Source organism: Lissotriton helveticus, chromosome 4_1 (assembly GCF_964261635.1).
Source record: "Lissotriton helveticus chromosome 4_1, aLisHel1.1, whole genome shotgun sequence".
In the NCBI taxonomy this organism is placed as follows: Eukaryota; Metazoa; Chordata; class Amphibia; order Caudata; family Salamandridae; genus Lissotriton; species Lissotriton helveticus.
This window is the reverse complement of record NC_136063.1, coordinates 1899999945-1900022232: the sequence shown is the minus strand read 5'-3', so window position 1 is coordinate 1900022232 and position 22288 is coordinate 1899999945. Positions and strand designations below refer to the sequence as shown.

General features: G+C 45.2%; 1 protein-coding gene across 2 annotated transcripts in view; it reads right to left on the bottom strand.

The window, feature by feature from the left end:
• The window catches only part of WDR44 (WD repeat domain 44), a 543349-nt gene extending 524444 nt beyond the window's left edge, over nucleotides 1-18905 (bottom strand). Inside the window, exon 1 of one of the 2 annotated variants that reach the window (XM_078688542.1) lies at nucleotides 18487-18905. In XM_078688542.1, coding sequence (XP_078544668.1) covers nucleotides 18487-18560 — 74 coding nt within the window. In that variant the 5' untranslated portion in view covers nucleotides 18561-18905. The remainder of the gene's footprint in view (nucleotides 1-18486) is intronic. The other variant, XM_078688543.1, reaches the window with a different exon arrangement.
• Between the last annotated feature and the right edge of the window lie 3383 nt (nucleotides 18906-22288).

The following is a 22288-nucleotide window of genomic DNA, read 5'->3' as shown; positions in this document are numbered from 1 at the left end:
CCATTAGGATGATTACACTTGGTGGCTAGGGGATTCAGATGGAACTATCCGAATCTCAATTTAAGCCAAGTAAAGCCCTCCTAACTCCCTAGAACTAAAGAGAATCTTCATTTGTCTGGGTCAGCTACAGCTCGCAATCTCTTGCAAAGTTCAAAACTCAACTAGAATGAAAATGAATTAATAAAGGGCATCCTCATGCATAAGCCCACGATAAATACTTCGTTTTCTCACATCTACTCACAAATGTTTTTTCTCTTATGAGAAAAGAAATACATTCTCAAGGCCTTATAATTAATTGCTAGTACTCTCTTCAGAGAAAAGCTCTTTCAATTTCACCTAGACCAAACGTTTTTGTTTGTCTGCACAAACGAAACGTCCCAAAGTGCCAAACAATGAAGTAGGAAAGTCATTCATTTATCCACGGTGCCAAACCTGCAGCTCTTAAACTGCTTGCCAATCATTTTTTGTTGAGAACTTTATCATTCAAGCTCCAGAACGTTTACTAATCCATCAAAACATGGTTCACATTACATTAAATTCAGTGTTTCTACGGCTGTATAGTTCAAACAGAACCATGGTGTTCAAATGGACTAAAGTGAGCTCAATAAATGATATGGTAGAATATAAGCAAGGAAAAACACTACCTGGAGAAAAACAAAAACTAATGCTTTCCCTGGGGGCGCTAGGTGGCACGACCATTATGGCCGCATGCCCGGGAGTCTCCGACCCAGCCGAACCTGCCAACATACATAATGCCCATCCTGATCTAACTTTCTGTGCCCCACTACTCACCACGCAATTCCTGATCTTCATCTGCCACTAACGGTACCTGAATCCTGGTGCTGACCTGCGAGGGGACGGTGGAGGTGCCTGCTGGACTCTGCGGCAGAGAGTGCTGCGGGTCTCCTGGTGCGGGCTGCAGTGTAACGCGGCTCCGTGGCGGTGGAGGCTGTTGACCCGGAGCGGCGGGATCTCGCTGGCGAGGAGGGACTGTCTCGCCCATGCTTTGAAGATTCACGGCGGCGCCTCTCGACTTGTGGAGCGGTGTGCCGGTGCCGTGACAGACTGCCCCTGATCCCGTCGACGCCCGCTGCTCCGCATCACAGGGACCCGCTGGGACCCGCTATTTTAGACTGTGAGTCCGCCCGCTGCTACGGCCTATCTAGTGGCCACATACTCATCTGTTCTCACGGGCCCGTGGTGGCGGAGTGCTGCTGGACTTCCCCCCTCACTCATCGCTAGGGGTACATCGAGGTGGTGACTACAGGTGCGGCGGTTCCGCTACTGGATGTGACGGCCGCCATTTCATCGTGGCCGCGTTCGGCGCCCGCCATTTCACTGCTGCCACGTTCGGCGCCTGATATCCTGTGCCGCCCTACATCCTGCCTTAAACACTTCGAGGCCTGACTCACCGCCTGCCCCGACGCCCCTAACTGGGTAAGAGCTGCGCTGCTTGTCCCCTGCATTGCACGCAGCGTAGAGCTTCACACGAGACAGCTGGGGCATTGCATTTTATGACTGTGAGGGAGCACCTTTGCTGAAACTGAGAGTGCTGCTGAATACTGTTAACTTGATGGCGCTACATGTGGAGTAGCTACGATGGGGCTGTCATGTGTTCCCTGTTATAACTGCCTCTTGCTGCTTTTCACTACACCCCCCTGTCCCAGGTGCCCGAGACTTTGGCTGTGTCATTATCTAGCCCTGTATTACTTGCTGCGCACAGAGAAGAGCCGGAGTCCTTTTCTGTTCCTCATTGGAGATTCTAGACCACGTGGCAAATCTGCTACGCACAAGGCGCTACGTTAGATAGACTCTCTGGCCTCTCTGTCTTCATCGCACTTGCCTGCCCTGTGAGGTGGGACCCTCTAGCCACTTTCTTGTACTCCTCTGCTTTCGCTCACGAGCCAGAGATATGGTACGCACTGATGCCAAACAAACCAAAATCCCATTTGAGACGCCAAAGCCTCCCAAGTCACGCTCAGAGGAACAAGAAGACACAGAAGTCACGGATGTGCCTGAAGAGGATTGGAAAGCTAAAATAGATACAATGAACACGCAGATGGACACAGTAGTCGCAAAGCTGGGACAACACGACCAACGTCTGAAAGAGGCTGAGACAAGGATATCAGATCTTGGAGATGGTGCCACGACAAGCAGGACGCAGAGGTCGCAAATGGACAAGCTACTTAAAGTAATTGGGGAAAATATGAGGATTTAGAGGCTCGGTCTCGCAGAAACAATGTTCGTATCCTTGGCCTGGCAGAAACTACAAACACAGGGGGTATGGAGGACTTCATAGAGCAATTGGTGGTGGATCTCTTTGGCAGGGAATCCTTCTCAGCGCACCTTACAGTCGAGAGGGCGCATAGATCTCTAGCGGCTCGCCCACCGCCGGGGGCCCCGCCGCACCCGGTGATAGCCCGCTTTTTAAACTATCGTGACAGGGATGCGGAATTGCGCCTTGCCAAGGAAAAGAAACAGGTTCACTATGACAACACAACACTGGCCTTCTTCCCGGACTTTACAACTGGGGTGCAAGATGCCAGACGGAAATTTGCGGCTGTTAAGAAAAAACTGCAGTCACAACAAATCCCCTATGCCATGCTGTACCCAGCAAAGCTCAGGATAACTCATCATGGATCACAGCACTTTTTCCTGAACCCGCAGCAGGCTGAGGACTACTTTCGACGCCACTGCCGCTCGGCTACCACCGACTCAGGCCCACGTGATCGGTGCAGATCCTCTTCACTCCGATTGGACTCGAACTGAACTATATACCTGTCATTGGTGCTTGCGGATCTTTACATTGCTACCCGATTCCTAACGGACTGAGCTGTGTTGGTGATGTATATTCACATTTATTGTTAGATATGATGCCTGGTTCGGCTACTCACCTCTGTCCCGCTGTAGCTGCACACCTACTGGTGGTGCAGTGGGTGGGTGAGAGAATGGAGGGGAGAGGGCGGGTCATGTGCCCCTAGAGGGTTCCCTACGTGGGCGTTCCCCCAACGGTTACGTAAGAAAGGGGTATGAATAATTTTATGATGAAGTTTTTTATGGGAAGGGGAGGTCTTGCTTTTATGACCGTCTTACTGTTTGTCCAGTCTACTGAGATTTCTACCATAAACGTTTCCATTGACTATCATATAAGGTGGAATGTCGCACTATTACAATAGCATCATGGAACATTCGAGGTCTCAGCGATCCTAGGAAAAAGCGACAGATTCTTGGCTATTTAGACAGGCACCACATTGGTGTGGCTATGTTACAGGAGACACACTTGAGTCCCAGTGCAGATCCCCTATTTGCTTCGAGATGGGCCGCACATCGATGCTTTGCGTCATACTCTACATATTCCTGTGGAGTAACTATTTTGATCAAACGTGGGGTGCCATTTGTTCCCTGTGGGTCAGAAACTGACACAGAGGGTAGATTCTGTTTGATTTGGGGTAGGCTCCGTTCATATAATGTAACATTCGCTAATTATTATGGCCTAACATTGATGATACGCACGCCCTTCTTCGCCTCTGGAGCAAAATCCAGGAGATTGGCACTACTTATGTTATCTGGGGTGGAGATTTTAATACAGTGATGCACCCCCCCCATGGATAGATCTCGAGACTCCCCAACACACTACACGAACACTCAGAGAGCGCTACATGACATCATTAATGATGGTTACCTACTTGATTCCTGGAGGTACAAACACCCAGAGCAGAGAGAGGGACCACACTTCACAGCATTCCACTCATCCTGGGCCAGATTGGACTACCTCTTCATGACTACGGGCATGGCACATTGGTTGGATTGGGTGACGCATTTGGCTCGTACTCATTCGGACCATTCCCCGGTAGTTGCCGTGCTGCATGTGCCCCTCACTCATTCCCCATATAACAGCTGGCGCCTCAACCCGCTGCATCTCCAAGACACAGTCTTTAAGACTGAACTGGAACAAGACATTCGAGACTTCTTTGACCGGAATTTGGACTCTGTCCCTAGCATTACAACAGTGTGGGAGGCGTTCAAGGTTACAGTTTGGGGCTGGTGCATATCCAAGGGTGGGGGTATTCTCAAATTGCTGCGCACTAGCTTATCCACTATGGAAAAATACCTTAAGCACCTAGAGAGCGAGCTATGCTCGGATCCAGATAGGAGCGACATTAGAGCTGCCATGCGCGACAAACTCACAGAGTACGGAGACCTGGCTGATAGGGAGTGTAAGTTCCAGGGGAAACATTATGTGGCAAGGGTTTACGGCGAGTGAGACCGTCCAGGGAAAGCCCTGGCATCCGCAATTAAAACGCCTACATTTTCCAACTATGTGACAGAGTTGCAGGATGCACATGGCACCATGCATAGAAACCTTCCTGACCAATTACACACATTTAGAGACTACTACAGACATTTATACTCCTCTCAGAGAGGCACTCCTCTGGACTTACCTGACTATTTTAAAGATACTGCACCTGCCTGGCTGGGGGACACTCAACGGAAATTTCTTAATCTAGACCTGGAACTAGATGAAATAACTGAAGCCATCATGCAGATGAAGTCAGGACGGGCCCCGGGGTCCGACGGGCTGCCAATAGAGTTTTATAAAACCTACGTTTCCGTCCTAGCCCCTATCCTGAAGGAAGTATATTACACAGCATTGGAAGAAGGGAGTTTGCCTGTGACGATGCGAGAGGTGCTTATTACCTCCTTATTAAAGCCGGGGAAGCCCCCACTCTACTGTGAGTCCTACCGTCCTGATCTCTTTTAAATTGCGACACTAAACTATTAGCTAAAGTTTTGGCGACCCGGCTAAATTTGTTAATGCAACGCTTGGTGCTGCCCGACCAAGCGGGCTTTATACCAAGTCAGGCCACATCGCACAATCTTAGAACATTGGCTGCGGTACTGCAAGACATCGACCCTAAGTGCTCGGCAGTGGCTGTATTCCTCGACGCTACCAAAGCTTTCGACTCCCTGGAATGGGTTTACCTGCTAGGCACACTGAGCTATATGGGGATGCCCTCTTCTTTCCTCCAGTGGGTCCAATTGCTAGATCAAGATCCGGTGGCATCGGTGCTATTGAATGGGGCCAAATCCTCTCCCTTCACCGTATCTAGAGGCACAAGGCAGGGCTGCCCGCTGTCCCCGGTCCTCTTCGCCCTAGCCATTGAACCCTTAGATGGCTAAACTGCGGCAACACCATAATGACAAAGCATTAATTTTCCCATCCAGACAGATTCTTATCTCCCTCTATGCGGATGATACGACGCTTTACGTTAAAAAGCCTCATGACAATCTCAACCCCATTCTTCGCGAGATAACAAAACTTGGGGCCATCTCTGGGGTGCAAATTAACTGGTCGAAGTCTGCTGTCTTTCCTCTTACGGACAGTACCCCACCTCACCAGTTGGACTATCCCCTTGTCTGGGAAACGGATGAGAAAAAAATACTTTGGAATACGGGTCACTAGAGGCAAGGATGTATTCATGCGTCTAAATTATGGCACGGCCATTGACAAAATTACGGATACCATTACTAAATGGTTACGTCTCCCGCTTTCCATGGCGGGTAGAATCGCCTTAATAAAGATGGTTCTGTTGCCGAAGCTGTTGTATCCCTTCATTAATATACCCTATCATCCTGGGGCCTTCTTCTTCAGCACCCTTAACTCTCAGCTTACGAGGCTATGGGGCGGGAAACAGGCTCGACTAAACCTGGTCACGTTGATGCTGCCATATCGTCAGGGCGGATATGACGTCACTAATTTTGAAATATTTTATTATTGTTCGCGAGCTCATTTTGCCACTTATTGGTTTCACCCGCCGCCCTTTATGCCGCATTTGGCGGTGGAAGACAGCTATATGGCCCCGACACCCACGACATTCTATCTCTTTACCGCAGTGAAGGCGCAGGATCGGGATCCGTCCACGGTAGACTGTACGATTCAAGCATGGCACCGCATAGCTCGTCGGCTTGAAGTACCCATGCTATACTCTCCTAAGATGTCCCTGATGCAGAATCCTTTATTACAGGTCACCTATGAAGGGATCTGTCGGAAGATGCTTGAGAAACTTAACTATAGTACCTGGGGGGACCTTTATGTGGGTGGGCAGTTTCGCTCTAAAGAACAATTCTTTGAGAGTTGTGAACTAACGATAATGAACACAGTTTTATATACCCGCCTTCGGCAAAGTGTAAAGGCAGTAACACCTGCTTTTCCGGAAGAACCAGATACCTTAGCCCCGTTACATGCCTTGTTACAAGCTGATGACCCTCAGCATGTCGTCTCCCTTCTTTATCAGCACGCACAAAACTCACCGCCCTCGCGCCCCATTCGCGCCAGGCAGGAATGGGACACAGATCTGAACATGACCCTGACAGACGAACAATGGGAACTCTGCTGCAGACAAACGAAGGCAATAACTGGCAACAGCAGATTACGTCTCATTCACTTTACATTTTTGCACCGCCTACACCATACTCCAGCTAAGCTCTACAAGTTTCGCCTAAGGGACACTGACGCATGCACGAGATGTGGTCAAGAAGGGGCAGGTTTTCTACACTTAGCTTGGGAGTGTCCTTCGGTGATGGCATACTGGACACAGACGTTTCTGTAATTATCGAGCAGGATTGGCACCCTTATGGTGCCGTGTCCGCTGGCGGCCCTCCTGGGCCTGATCCAGGACATCAATACGATCCACAAGAAGTTTCTAACAATGGGGTTACTACTGGCGAGGCGACAGGTGGCGTGTAAGTGGGGAAGAGGCCGCGTCCCTAAATTTAAAGCTCTGCTCCACACAATGTCCACATGGCAGGATTACATGCATCATTACGCTGATACACTTCCCCTCAAATCGCGTCCGAAAGATATCTGGGGGCCACTCACCTCATATCTTCTTGCGAGAGCAGTAAACCAGGAGGAAGGGGAAACTACACCTCGGACTGATGCTCCCCCACGCACCGCTTAGGCAGTACCACATCAGTCGGGACTTGGCAGGCTGAGCCACAGTGGAATTCAGATCCAAAGTTGAGCACGGCACAGTATTTCTAATCGTACCTAACAGAATTGATGGAGAGGGCGGGGGATATTGCACGGATCTACCAGGGATGCTCTGCCACTTACTTCTGTTGGGACCATATGCTGAACGTGATGCTTTACTGTATATTAATGTATGCGAAAGGACTATCTTGCAATGGACTGGACTTCTTTGCACTGCTTAACTTTTTTCTTTTTTTTCATCTGCATTTGTATGACGGTTAAGGCTGGGGGTAAGTTTAGTTGGGTTATAGAATTGAGCAGCATATTGCACTGCACATATTATTAATACCTGTGATTAGACTTTGAACTTGTGTCCTTTTGGATTGTAATGCTGTGCACCAACTCAATAAAAGTTGTTGAAACTTAAAAAACAAAAAAAAAGCTAATGCTTTTCCTATACATAGAGCTTATTTTGTTGCTATACCATTTCCTTATGTTTTCACTGGCTATACTAATTACAGTGCTAAACTATAATGTGGCACTCTGCAATCAGAATGCCTATGTTTTATCTATTTTAATTTTAGAATTTTAGATATAGTGGCTAGACCCTAAAGCAGTGTTCTCCAACTTTTTCTGTAACAAGTGCTACTTCTGTTCAATGACAATCATCCCAAGCTACTAATACTAGTGATGTAATAGTGACTACCCGATTCAAGATTGTCAGTAGTGAACACATTGGTGCATTAGGGAGGATTTCCAGCAGGAATGTAAAAAAGGCTTTGACAATTTGAATTAAACTATTAAATAGGTACTACATGCAACTCATACCTGTCATCTACATGGCACTAAGGTATAAATATGAGTATTACATCTCTCCAACTCAAATAATAGTTGTAAACACATTTTGAAAATCCAACAATTTTTCTCCAAATATCAGCTTATAAGTTCTGAAAATACACACACTTGTGTCTTTTTTAATTTTGATATAAATTCAACCACGCAAAAGCTTTCAAAGCAGTAGGCTAGGCTGCCCACAAGTGCAATAATCACAGGTAGCTAGAGGGCTGCTGTTAGCTCGCGAGCTAGGCATTGGAGAAACCTGCCCTAAAGAGTGACATTTATTTACAACAAAAAAGTTAAAATTAAAAGAACTTGCTCAACATCTTTAAGAGAAAATTAAATTAAATAATAAATACATTAGTTTACAAGTGGGAGCAATGTACACATTTGTGGTTGGCATCAACATAACCCTTGAACATTTAAAACACATACATTTGTAGTGGGCAATGATAAAAAACATGATAGAGAACAGCAGAACAATAGACCTTACAGGGAAGAAGACTGGGTGGGAGTGTAGTTAGTGTCTTACTGATGCATAGATGGAAGTCACTTGAACCTCTCCGTAGTGTTTGCAGTTTAGTATTTACAATTTGACATAATGGGCTTAGTAGTGGTACAAATGACAGGTTTTCCACAACCAAGGTCAGCAATAGTGCAACAGTGATCGTTTTATACGATAAACAGAGTAACCTAAATGGCATGAACAAAGTGAGCAATGTTAAGACCGGTTAAAATGTGACCACATAGAACGGTTCTCAAGATCTGCAATGAGGAAGCTAGTCTTACGAGTGTTGGAAGAGAATAGCATATCCTAGATACACTCCCTGAGTAAGTGTATGCTATATTGAAAAAAAACTGTAACAAAGGCTTTTGAGAAATGGTTTATATTTGGTTCTTGGATTGACATCTTTACCAGTTTCTGTTTTTGTGCAAGGTAGAAGGTGTGATTAAGGTGAATTTGTCTGTATGGGCAACACATTTTTTTGCAAGAAGAGCCAGGTTCAAGTGTTACCTTTTTTTATGGAGTTTAGAATGTGAGTAATACTGTTACATTTTTAGGTCGAGCCTGCGCAGCCACATGCGCTGCCCTGTGAGGCCTGCTGTATTTAGGTATGGACTTCAAGCTCCACCCACTCTCCACCCATATTTTTAATTGGCTTGTGTTGTTGTCTTTGGTAAATGCTGGCTTCTGATTCGTTCTTAGGCTTGAAATCCCTCCTTAGTACCACCTTGTCTTCATTTGTAACTTCCCATGAGGACACCCACTGTTACATGTGTTGTTGCCCGGTAAGCTTTAATTACAGCCTTTGAGCACTATTCTGTTAACTGCTTTTCACCTGCCTGCAAAAAGGACACACTTTCCTGCAATCTGCAACTGCTTTTTATTTTTTAAGCAGCGACGCAGCGCTTCATCTTTGTTTATGGTTTTGTTTAAAAAATGGCAGCCACGCCATTAAAACACAATGTTTCTAAGCCCCTCTTGATGTTCTTTTTCAAAGACGAGGCAGCTTTACGTTCCAGAATGGCGTCCGCACATTTATTTTGTAAGGTGTGGCTTATTTATGTTTTAAAAACCAAAACATAAATTAAAGGCATTGTCATTTACAATGCCAATAGCTCAAACTCTTGTAAATGTGAGACCTATTGCATTGCAAATGCTTGATTGGTTGACCTGTCTGGCTGAAGGGACGAGTATGGTATTTTATGCAAAATACCTTCAGTGTCTGTACAATGGCACTGATATAATTCCAAAGATAAAGGCTCTGAAATAACAGAGCAACTTTGGTAGAATTCTAGCACATTTTGTGAGTACTTTGATAAGAAGGTTAATAAATATGGCTGATTTCACAATCTTGGGAAACATGCTTAGGAGTTGTACCTTTCCTATGCATTCAGGAGAGAGTAACTTGCAGCTGTCTGGTAACAATAGGAAAGTTCGGTCTTTTGAGAGTAAAGTTTAAATTTCATACAGGACATCCTTGAGCAAACTTCAGAAGGGCATCTGTGCTATTAATCGTGAGGTGCAGCTGCACATTGCACGCATACTAGTGGAAGGCAATGCTTCCCATAGCGCTCAAACATTAAAAAAAATGAATAACTGGAGGGGGCAGGACAAATCCTTGTCGCATTTCAAATGGAATGGCCTAATAATAGTGAAAAAAGCTGTATGGGTACTCTAATATGTCACCTGGTGCTCGCTGAAAACTCTTCTAGAGAGAAACGGCCAAAATGGCATGGCATTGCTGCTGGACCTAAAGGATAGCCCTTTGTTTGCCCTTTACTACCTCCAATAACATTTAAAACAATTGCCCATCACACTGGTTCCATTCCATCTATAGATTATATCCTGACTGATTTCACTACAAAACTTATACTGTAGAACAGACCCAAGATTAACAGCCAAGAAAAAAAATCTTAAAATCAACAATTACGCTCATCTATTCAGGATGCATCACCACGCTGACTTCACACTCATCACTTAATTCCTACAGCCTCTTCCACCCGAAATAACTTAGGTTCCATAGTGAGGAATATATGTAAAGTGAAACTGGCATCTCGTGATAATAAACACTGTATAACCTCCCCCAATCACGATGTTATGCTAGCACAGCTTTGCACAATATAGCAAGATGCCCTATAGACTGCAAGAAACCAATGTCTGGATATGAAAGGTCCTACATCTACTATATAGAATCTCAGGTGACCACTTCATAATAAAACATGCACCTCTTCAAGTAGGATTACTTCCTTCACTGCATTATATAGAACCTTATAGCAGAAAAATATTAAATCACGTTGTCATCATGTTTCCTGCAATTAAACAGTTCACTAATTACCTTACTAAAGATGTACTTATGCCACTGGCAGGACAGTGATCAGGACTTTGCACATGCTGATCACACATTAGGAATGTCCTAAACTACAATATGTTGAGCAGTCAGCAGAAGCAAATACTGAACAGTGCTTAACACAACTCACCTTCTGGGCAATACCATTGTCTATGAATATTTCAAGCAAGGTCTTATTCCGCACATACTTAAGCATGCACCACTTTAAAAAGTGCAAGTAACTATCAAAGGCAAGCACGGACAGAAGCTCATGTACCAGGCAACAGATTAAACAAAAAGAAAAACATTCTTATTAAATGACCATAAAGAAATTACATGTTTGAAAGCATTTAGGTATTTATAAACCTGCTGCATCAATGTCTAGGTAAAGTGTATTCATGCATAGTTAAAACAATTACAGTTTCATAAAAGTATACTAATTATCATAATATTGCAACGCAGCTACAAATGTAAAGAGTTGACCATGTAAACACTGTAAACAATTCAAAAAGATAAGAAATCAATACAGAATATCTCGTTTAGCTTTGTGCTTAATAAAACTTCATTAATAAAAATGTATTACTAAGCTGCTCCCTGCGCAAAAACAAAACCAAGGCCAACCTCTCAGGGTACCCTTTTTTCCAGGATTTATAAAGTGCATATGTGTAGTACAAAACGTTGCCATGTAGTGTCTCTAGTTTGATCATTAAAACCATTGCATGCACATAAAAGCAATTTCTAACATGTTACCCATATACTAAGTCACCACTCAGGCGGTATGGTTAAAAAACATTTGACCTCTCAAGAGGCACTATTTTCTGGTATTTCTAAAGTCTGAATATGTAGTTCAAAACTTTGACATCCAGTGCGTCTAATTTGCTAATTAAAACCATGGCATGCACATAAAAGCAACTTCTAACGTATTACCTAGATAATACAAGAAATCCATTCAAATATTAGGGTTTAAACACAGTCAGTCAGTGCACAATATCATAATAAGCTAAAGAGCTATACCCAGCAAGGCGAAAAAAAAAGACCAAGGTCTACTTCACAGGAAACCCCTTTTTCCTAATGATAATAAGGTGCATATGTACTGTGCATGAATTCTGCCATAAAGTCTGTTTTACTATATTATATATGTGCTAAATAAATACAGTTCTTTTAATCTAAAGGACTTCAATTGTAGAGGGGCGTGCAATTTCAATGTATATCACATTATAAAAGCTTATAAAACATGGAACGGATCACCAATGTACTAGTCTCCAATTGAGACACACGATAAAAGTCAGATATTGTTTTTTGCCAACTCCTTAGCTGCTATGTTCAGACATTTTACTGTTTTACAGGCCAATTGCATGGGAACTCCACTCAGTAATGTCATAACAGCAGGTAGACATGACCTCATTTGCAAGGTTCATAATGTTGGTCATAGGAGTCTTCGTCCCTGTACTAGCAAGGCTGAGCAAACACACTGCAAATGGAGCATAGATTCATTTGTTTGGCCACAGAGCCGACATTCTAGATTGGCATCAATGTCTTTTTCAAGCTCTCTCACGGACCAGTTTTTCATTATCTCTGTGTACAAACTTGCATACCTATTTTACAATATAAACACTGGTTTGCTCAGTCTTCAAAGAACTCTTTTGTGATGTTCGAAAAAGATAATACTGACAAAACAAGAGTAATGTATTTTGTGGCTTCAGAGACCAAAGCTAACCCAGAACCAGCCACCTTCCAGGACAAACTGACAATCTTGCTACAGCCCACATGGAGATTTACTTTCATATGTACATGTTAAACAAGAAGGTCATTGTATGTTTTTTGGGGGAACTTAATCACACGGAGGCAAAAGTCATACAATGACCATGCATCTAAACAAGTTTGCACCACTGATTTCAGAAAGATCATCTGCAACAAGTGAAGCTCTAAGATCTAATCCAACCTCTCAATCATCAATTGATCACTCCTTATAAACCATCAAATGTCGTGCATTAATGCCTTAACGGAAAACGTAAGTCCTAGCTTGCTCTCTGCTCCTGACCTACAAATAGCAGGCATTGTCACAACTTCTAATCTCATAAGTCTTCAATACATTATAACGTGAAATGCATTCCTATGTGCAAGATATTGTCAACATATGTATCTATTTACCACAGATTCCTGCCACAAGTCTTTGTGTAACCATCTCCCCACCTAATATTTATTGTATAGCTGTATTGTATACTATTTAACTATGCAACATGTTCAGGTAGGTACATGTAACATTGATTTGTTACGTTTCATTTAGCTAAAAAATATTCAGCTGCTTTTTAAGTGACCATTCCATTGCCTTCTTCTCTACCATATTGCTAGTATAGTATAAATGATTTTAATTTACATTTTAAAAAAACGTTGAAAAGGGTATTCTATTCTTGCTAGGATTTGCAGAACGATGCAGTTTAGAAAAAGTGGGTGTCTAAATGACACACTGTACAGGTCTTCAGTACTTTAAGACATGGAATGTGTTAAAGATAAAAACTAATAAATGGGAAGAGCTACCATACTGTAATTCCGCCACTGAATACACCGAGCTCATTGTATACTGTAAAGACACCTTCATGCTTTAAATTGTCTGACAGCTGCACTTCCAAACATGTTTAGTTTGTTGCGGCCATCTAAATAAAGAATGAGCAGTTAGGCCTTGACAACAGTTAATAGGCTTTCAACAACGTTCGCAGCTATTATCCCAACCAGCTGATTAGTGTGAACAGCGCCACTATGTTGTAAATGGATGTGCTGATCCAATTTCCTTAAAAAACAACTACACGTGGTCAGTATTACTTACATTAGGCACGGCAGTATAGAAAAAAGCACAGCTTTACAAAAAAACAACAACAAAAATATGAAGTTCGTCTGTTTATGAACTGTTAACTACGAATGCATGCTGAATGCCCTCAATTCGTCAGACTTAACTTGTATTGTTGGCTAAAATTCCAGTGTAACTCTGCTAATGCACTGTTCCGTTGAGCTCTGCAAAGCGCTTAGATACCCTTTGCAGTCTAGTTTGTTCTATGTAAGACTGCAAGACTAATAAATACATTAGAAAACAAGAGACCACTTATACAGAGCCACCGTATAATTTCAATTTTAAAAAATCATTAAAAAAACAAACAAATACAGCTCTTTTGCTAGTGATGTTTTGGTAACAACAATCCTTTCAGATGCACAATGCGTGTTTTGTTTTTTCAAGAAATCAAGAATAAATATTTGTCTAACGAAGCTCTCAACTGACAGACAGCTACAATATCCCAATGTCAATTAAACACTATACCATAAACATTTTTTTTTTTAAAGTAGAGTAAGTCAAATAAATAGCTGTTTTGCTTGCAAATGTGCAGTACTGAAAGCTGATATAATTTAAAAAGAAACATGCACACTTAAAATCAGCTTTCCACTGAACAAATTAATTTCTTTTAAACGGATGTAAACGAAATGCACAGGTTTTGCGCAGTCACTCAAAGTGAAAGGAAGCAACGGGTAAAGCGGACTGAACCACTGCCCCATTCTGTATATGCTGAGGTGGGTGGAAGCAAAATGTGAATTACAATTTAAAAGACAAATGGCTGATGTCGGCTAGGCAAATATCCTTCTCTGTAACTAAGTTATGTATACTTTGTTTTTAGAAAAGCAATAGCCTAAAGAAACAGCTAAAGTGGTCTCTAAGGCCAGACCTAAAAATACTTTCACTATGTTTCAGCAGGTCCCTTGAACGAACAGTGAAACAGGTGAACTCTGGTAATTAAACTATAATAGTAAAAAATACTGCTGGTGAAACGATTACAGGGAGCAATTCCTGCACTGTCATCTTTGTTGTTTGATACCAGTCAGTATGGCTCAATCAATCAATGGGCTGATGGAGAAACACTGAATCATATAGCCTGTAGCTCCACACTACACAGGCCTATGATGTTTTTACGCGTAAGCAACACAGCTCCTGCATACAATGTACTTCACTAGCAAATGCAACTGAACTTGCGAAGCGTCTTCCTGCTCCGTAGTACATATTACATTTTTCTAAACATGAAAAGAGAATACAATATAAAATGACAGGAACGCCAATCAACCTTTTCTGGTTTTCTGAGGGCAAAGGACGCCTATCTCGTTGGTTAAATGTTGCTTTATCACAATTTAGAGTGGTTTTTTTTAGGTATATATTTTCAAATCGTTTTGCAAAGCAATACTCTTGGGTAAACACGAAAAATATACACTTTCTGGTAAGCCTGCACAGAGTGCACACCTCCGCCCAAGGGAAGAATGGGCTGTGTCTGTCACCAATAAAAATTCCTGAAATGCAAGCAGTCACAAATGTCAGTTTTCAGAGAAGCTTCATCTACAGTCACCAACCATAAGAAATCAAATAATTGTAGTAACAGTAATTAAAACTTGTTGACTCCAGTCATTCACTGTTCTCACACTCGAGTTATTAAACCCTAAACAGTTCACATTAGAAGTTCGTAACAACTCCGGAGTTGATAATCAAGCCCTAAGTATTTAACGGTGCAGGGTGAGTCAAACCTTTATGGAAGCATTCGTAGTTGAGAAAACGATAAGTACAGGAGGCTACCCAGAAAATGAGCCCCAATCCCGTTTTTCATGAGGGTTGGATAATTGACCACTCAATACATATAAAAAATGGCTACTACTCGGGTCTGGTGGCTCAGTGGACTAATGCATCCACTTGAAGGGCCTGTGTTCGACCTCATGGTCACAGGTTCAAATCCCGGCGGGTCCACTCAGCCTTTCATCCATCTGCGGTCGATAAAATGAGTACCATTGAGTTGGATAACAATAAACATCTGTTATTCAGCGCCGAGATACCTCCGGGTGAATGTGGGCTTTACAAATACATGTTATGTTGCTCTTACAGGGTGTGTGGCCCGCTGCCACAAGGATCAAGACCAAATGCCAGTAATCTTCAGGCCAGGCAATTCCCACATCTTTCTCTATGCATACCACAAAGTTGAAGTAGACTTGTGTAGTACAGGGGCCCTAGAGCGTGCACTATGAATATATGTTCCTTTCCCGCATTCATTTTCACCGCAGGGAATCACAACGCGGTCTTCACAACTACCGCATTGTGATTCCGCATACCTTTACTCCGCAAGACGGAACAACGACTTGCGGAGGGGGGGTGCTGGAAGTTGGAATAGTATAATTTACTATTCCAACTCCAGTCAGTGTGGACACTAGGGAAGGTGTTGGATTTTAAATCCAACACCTCTCCCCCCCCTCCACAAGTCGATGTTCCGACTTGCGGAGTAATGGTATGCGGAATCACAACCTGGTCATTGTAACGACCGTGATGATTCCCTGCGGGGAAAATGATTTGTGGTAAACGTTGTTTACTGTGCACTATATTACCAAATTACACATAAAATTAATTTAGTCTATGTGCGTTCCATAAACCCTGGGTGGGACTATTCCCAAACATATATAAGCAATGAGAAAGAGATTGCAGACTACTTTCTGACTACTCTGTAGTCAATTTTACTAAATTCAATTAACTTTTAGATTTTAGACTCTGAAGTCTAAGTGAATGTAGATGAAGTGATCGCACAGCCAGGGCTTTAAGTGGGATGAAAAAATGTTGTGGGGGGTGTCTATCAAAAGGGCGTGGTCAATGTAATTAAGGGTGTGGCTTAAAAACACATAAGCTAAAAATCTGTGTTTAGCACAGTGTGCCACCCGACTTGTATTTTGCTGTTCCTGTCATTGCGTCCAGATATATGATACAACAATTCACATCATACCTACCAGTCAGATCTATTGGCTTTGTCAATGGTTGTTAGTTGCATAAGATAAATAAGCAGCAACTATGGCTTGTATATAATATTGAAAACACTTCCACTTGAAGGCCTGGTGACACCACGACAATGTTGCTGCTCCTGAGATTCAAAAAGAGAAGGGAAATCCAGAGAGAAAATGACTCTTTAAAGGATTTCCCTTCCCCTACAACGCTCACCAAGCGCACATCAATGTGCCTGCTGTTCGAAAAACCGCCAGGGCCCAAAATAGAGCACGATAGAGACCCGTTTTGAGGCCCCCTTAAACAAACTGCCAGTGCTCAGTCCCAGTGAGACCCGACCCACTTAAAGCCCTGCGCATAACAGATATCAACGTGTAATATGTCTGTTTCTCATTACAATCTTGAAGAAGTTGGGGAGAGAATGTGGCCAAATGGCTAGAGTGGTCGACCTCGAAGCTAGGGAACCGGGTTCGAGTTTCGACAGGGACGCTTAAAATCCTGTGATTCTGGGCAAATCACTTAATCTCCCCGTGCCTAAAATAAAAAAAAAATCATGTGTCTGTCTGTAGCGTAACTGGTGCTCATCTAAAGCGCTTCGATACCTTCCGGTCGAGTTCACCTTATATAAAACTCCCCAAAAAGTTAACGGCCTAAGATGTGTCACACCAGCCCGCGTGTTCAATGTATAGAAGGCTGGAGCCTACCTATACCTACTACCGAGGAGAAGAAGATTTCCCTTTTTGACACTAGCAAGATTGTGCATCATCTCCAAGGAAGGAGATCAACCCTGGCCACTGTACAGAGGAAGGCTAAAGAATAGTCATGCATTCCTACATACATTCAAAGTGCACTCTATTCCCCATGCCCATGAGGAGAAGTAGGAGCTCCAATTAAACTCACATGGGGTGACCAAGGATGGATGCAATACCTCAATAGTGCTTTCTCTTCCCTGGTCCCCAGGATCTGAAGTTTGATCGGTTGCACACTAGCCAGGAGTGGAATTCTCTGTTTCAGAAAATGCATTGTGTAATTGCCCAAAAGGCATACTGCGGGCACACAGCCTGCCCAACGGCTGCTAGCCAGGGTCTCTCGAGATCTCTCCTGCTATGATTAGCCTTCTCTTACCAGCTCTTCTTGGGCAGGGTGCCTTGACCGCTTCCCAACACCATCTTTCCTTGACAGAATCCTGGTAGTGAAATCCCTTGCCTGTACACAATGGTCTTCAACCATGACTGTTTCTCAAGTGGCAACCATCACAGTCTACCTCCAAATTATGTATGTGTTTATTCACACTCTTTGTATTGATATACCACATAAAGCCACATACAACTATTACCTCAAGGTAGGAAGCCGACTCACAACTAAATGTTTTGAATGACAATGCAAAAAAAACCTCAATACCATTTAACAAGCCTAATATACGCTTAGCAGCCCGTCATTGTGAATAGGGCCACCACTGGTCCCAGACATTGTAGTATTTCTGAGTGATGCCTACCCTCGATTGCACCTTAGTGGCACCTGGATGGACTGTACCCACGTGGCAGCTAGCCTGGACTGCGCCCAAGTAGCCGCTAGCCTGGACTGCACCCAAGGAGTCGCTAGCCTGGACTGCACCCAAGTAGCAGCTAGCCTGGACAGCACCCAAGTAGCAGCTAGCCTGGACTGCACCCAAGTAGCAGCTAGCCTGGACTGCGCCCTAGTGGTACCTCTCCTGATCGACCCCCAATTGAACCCATCGTTTTCTGACCCACTGCCCGAGTGGGGCTTATCCTTGACTGCCCCTCCGCCCCCGCTGATCCTTGACTGCCGTTAGGTGTGTTCTAAACCACTGTACTCCTCTGACTTCTCCAAATATTTATCGACCCTGTGATGTTTTCTCAGTGGTACCCACCCTAGTCTGCAACCCTGGGATCCCTCAAATGGTCTCATTTCTGGACGTGAGGGGTTTCTTTCCATGTCTGTTCCCCAGTGGTACCCTGCCTTGCTGGCTACCCTCTTGCTCCCTGGTCCCATGGGTGCTGTCCTCATGACACCTGGCTGTGCCCCTCTTGAATACTCACACGGCAGGGGAGGCGCTCAGGTTCACATCTTCAGGAGCATCGTAGAACTCCTCCGCGTCGCTGTCAGACGCCATGGGGCTGCACAACGGACCCCCGAGACCCGGACCCTCGGAAAACGCCGGGCGGCTCCAACGTGAGAGCCGCAGCAGGCACCCACCTCCCCGGGGGCAGAGGCCCGGCGCTCCGGAAGGAGCTGTCACTGGCAGGGACGGGGCTGCCTCCTCCCGGGGTGGCTGACGGGCGCCGGTCCGTGTGTGGCGAGTGGGGCTGCCCCGAGCTCAGCGGCTGGAGGGTCGGGCCATGGCCAGCCGGTGGGTGGTACCGGGGCAGGGGCTCAGACTCAGGATCTTGGCTTCAGCACCAGCAGGAACTACAGCCCACAGCAGCAGCGGGCGCAAAGCTCGCGAGATGTGCGGAGCACGGGGAGGAGACACCGGGAGGAGGAGCCGGAGCACCGGAGAGGAGTAGAGGAACACGGGAGGGTAGCAAAGAGAAGCGGAGATTGTGTTTACAGCTGCCTCTAGCCTTGCCCGGTGCCCCCGACTCCTTCAGGCACTTTCCCCGAACCGGTTACCGGAGCGATTATGATACTCCACGTCACCCGGAAATTCTCCATGACCTCTCTCGAATGTGTGTTTCTTTTTTTTACCTTACTTAAGATCCACTCTATCCTTCCTTCATGTGTCTGTACTTCTTTCCTGGTATATTCTATGGTGTTATCCATATTTTATTTTCTACCTCCACTTTCTCTCTTCTCTCGTCCCCGTTTTTCTTCCTTTTTTTGTTTTTCGGCGTCGTTTTTTCCATGAATCAGACATTGCTGTAGTGTTGCCACGTTCAATATACTTAAGGTGCGTCTGTGATGACACAGGACTTCCAGTGTGAGTGCTGTCAAGGCGCGTGGGTAAAAGTAAGGAGATGGGAGAATGAATGGAGCTATTTTGCAGAGCGAATGCTGTTTTGACTGCTCCAATCATATAGCCCCTCATTTTTCTCTCTGCCCCAGCTGGCAGCCTATGCAAAGTTCTAGTTATGCATTTAATCTGGTATGTGTGAGTGTGTCTGTTACTAAGACAGAACACCGGCTAAGAGGCTGTGTTGGCACTCACTGCTCATGTGACAGCTATTGGATATGCTGCACAGAACAGTGTTTAAAAGTTACCCATCACCTACCTGCCAGTATGTCAGATTCTGGCATAGCACAGTATAAGAAAGTAGAATCTGCTTCTTATGGTTACCCCCACTTTTTGATGAGTGTGATACTGTTTTTGACTAGTCTGACTGGGATCCTACTAATCAGGACCCCAGTCTATCTGTTTTCTCGTTAAACTGTTATCCTATGTGCTTAGGTACACTCCAGATTGGCTACTGGGGTTCCCTTGTCAGTCCCTAGTACATAGCACCCGTGTACCCAGGGTATAGGTACCCCATAGGCCTCCCATGGGCTGAAGCATGTATTATGCCACCCATGAGAGGTCATGCAAAATGGAACTACAGGCCTGCCATTGCAGCCTGTGTAAGTTGATGCATGCACCACTTACTTAAGAAATAGGTTTACTATATCTAAGGGTCACTGCACTTAAAACCTAAAAGTCACCCCTCTAGCAGGCCTTTACAATCCTGAGGGCAGGATGCTTGGTTCTAAGTGAGAGGGTGCCACTACATGAGCAGAACACCCTGCAGCCTACGGAGTCCATTCTCCCGGGTTGTCAGTGAAGCAGCCATTTAGGACATATAGAGTGGCATTATGCGACCGTGTGATGACCAACTCCAAAACGGCTGAAACAAACCCTATTGTGTTTGGTGTCAAACATGTTGGAATCATACCCCCACACCGGTAACTTGTGTGAGAGGTATGATTCCACCCCTCAGAAGTGAGCTTCATGGGGTCCCTGGTGTTCCCGGTACCAGCCTTCTAGTCCCGGACAACACAAAATGGTTGCTGGCAACCAGAGACACATTTCTGCCCTCCTGCTGTTGAGCCAAGCTTGAGCAGGGGAAAGCAGAACAATAGGCATCCTGTCACAGGGAGGTGTGACCACCTCCCAGACAGGATTTAGTGATTTTGGGCTGGGTGGGTGCGCTTGCAAGTGACCGAAAGTCTGCATGAGGGCACATTTGGTGTCCCTATGCATAGTCCAGTTCAAACCAGTCCTGGGAGCCGTTGGTTCCCGCTCTGGCACAAAACTGGACAAAGGACATGGAAGTAACCTCCCCACTGTCCAGGCCCTGGCCTGGGAGGGTCCCCTGAATCTTGCCAACCCTGTTCCGTGGGCAATTAAGGGCTAACCTGGCTGTAGGACGTTAGATTCGACGTGGACAAGATTCTGAACCAGAAACCACTGAACTTCGATTGTCTGGACACTCTGGACTTCGCTGAACTTCGTTTGGGACAGAATTGGTCTCCCTCTCAGTCTGAAGCATCGTCTGTGCAGGACCTGTCGAGCATCAAGGACAACCAAAGATATCTCCCTTGGAGTGAAAGAGTCACTCCCCTGCATTCGCAGGCACCGCAACACTGCTGTCCGGTCTGCTGACCCTGAGCTCCTATGGACTCCGAAGGCTTCAGCAACACAGGAGGTGGGTTTCTACTTCCCTCGAGACCCGAGCTGCCCTCTCACCAAGTTTGAGCTCAGAATCCTTTGTGGGGCTGCAATACCTGAACCCCTGTGCACCGCGTACATTTGCAATTGAAAATGTTTTTTGAGCGTTTCCTGAACAAGTGCATTGGGCTCTGAGTAACCCCTACCTCTGGCACAATTTCTTACCAAGAACTGCGACCTCCTCGCACTGGGTGCTCTGTGGGGCTGTTGTTTGGTGAAATTGCTCGAGGTCCTCTCGCAACTCCTCTGCCTCCGGCCTGTGGGTCCACTTGAGGTTCATCTTTGCTTTTCTTGGGCTTCCCTGGTTGCTCCAAGTCTGCCCTGACTCCTGCGTTTTGTGAGTCTCCTGGACCTTGCTGGTCCAAACCGTACACATCCTTGACCTTCTGCATGGGTTGCCGTTGCCAAGGCTTGTTGATGCTCCCGCCGGACATCGACCCCATAGCACTCGACATCCTTCATGGGACAGCTAGTATCCGGCTCCTTGTCGTCCTCAACGCCTCCTGGTCCCTGTAGCTGCAGAGTCAAGGACTCCATCAACACACCGAAAGCACCCAACATCAGTGGGCATTCGTCTAGGTCTCTCGGGAGTGCCCTGGTCAGTCCTGAGTAACCCAGACTCTGTCCCCTCTGCTTCCAGGTACCCTTCAACAAGAATCCACCTTTAGATTCCAACAGACACTTATCTTTCTTCCAGAAGTAGCTCTTCTTCGAAGTCCTCCATTGTGTTCGACAGCGGTTTCCAATGCCACTTCAGACCTATGCATCCAGATTCCATGGGAATGCTAACTTGGGTACCTCTGTATCCACGGGTGGGGTGGGTCACCAACCTCCTATCTTCCATGGGGTTTCTTCGAAGTCCACTGGGAAGGGTCCTTAAACTCTAAAACTTCAACCGCGACTTTCCCATAGAGTTGTATGGAGCACGCAGACGTGTTCCCACACTGCACCCGTCCTCCGTGGGATCCCTACTTACTCACCTTGGGTGGTTGCTTGGGGTCCCAGCGATTCTACATCCTCTCGACACTGTCTTTATTCGAGTCGTGGTTCTTATACCACTTTCTTAGTAGATGGTTTCCCCCGTCCCTCCCCCCTCCACCCCCCCCAGGACCCAATGTGTATTAGCGCTATTTACTATAATTTCTGTGCTTAAGTATTGTGTCCTTTCTGATTATCTTTGTGTAGGAGATACAATGTCG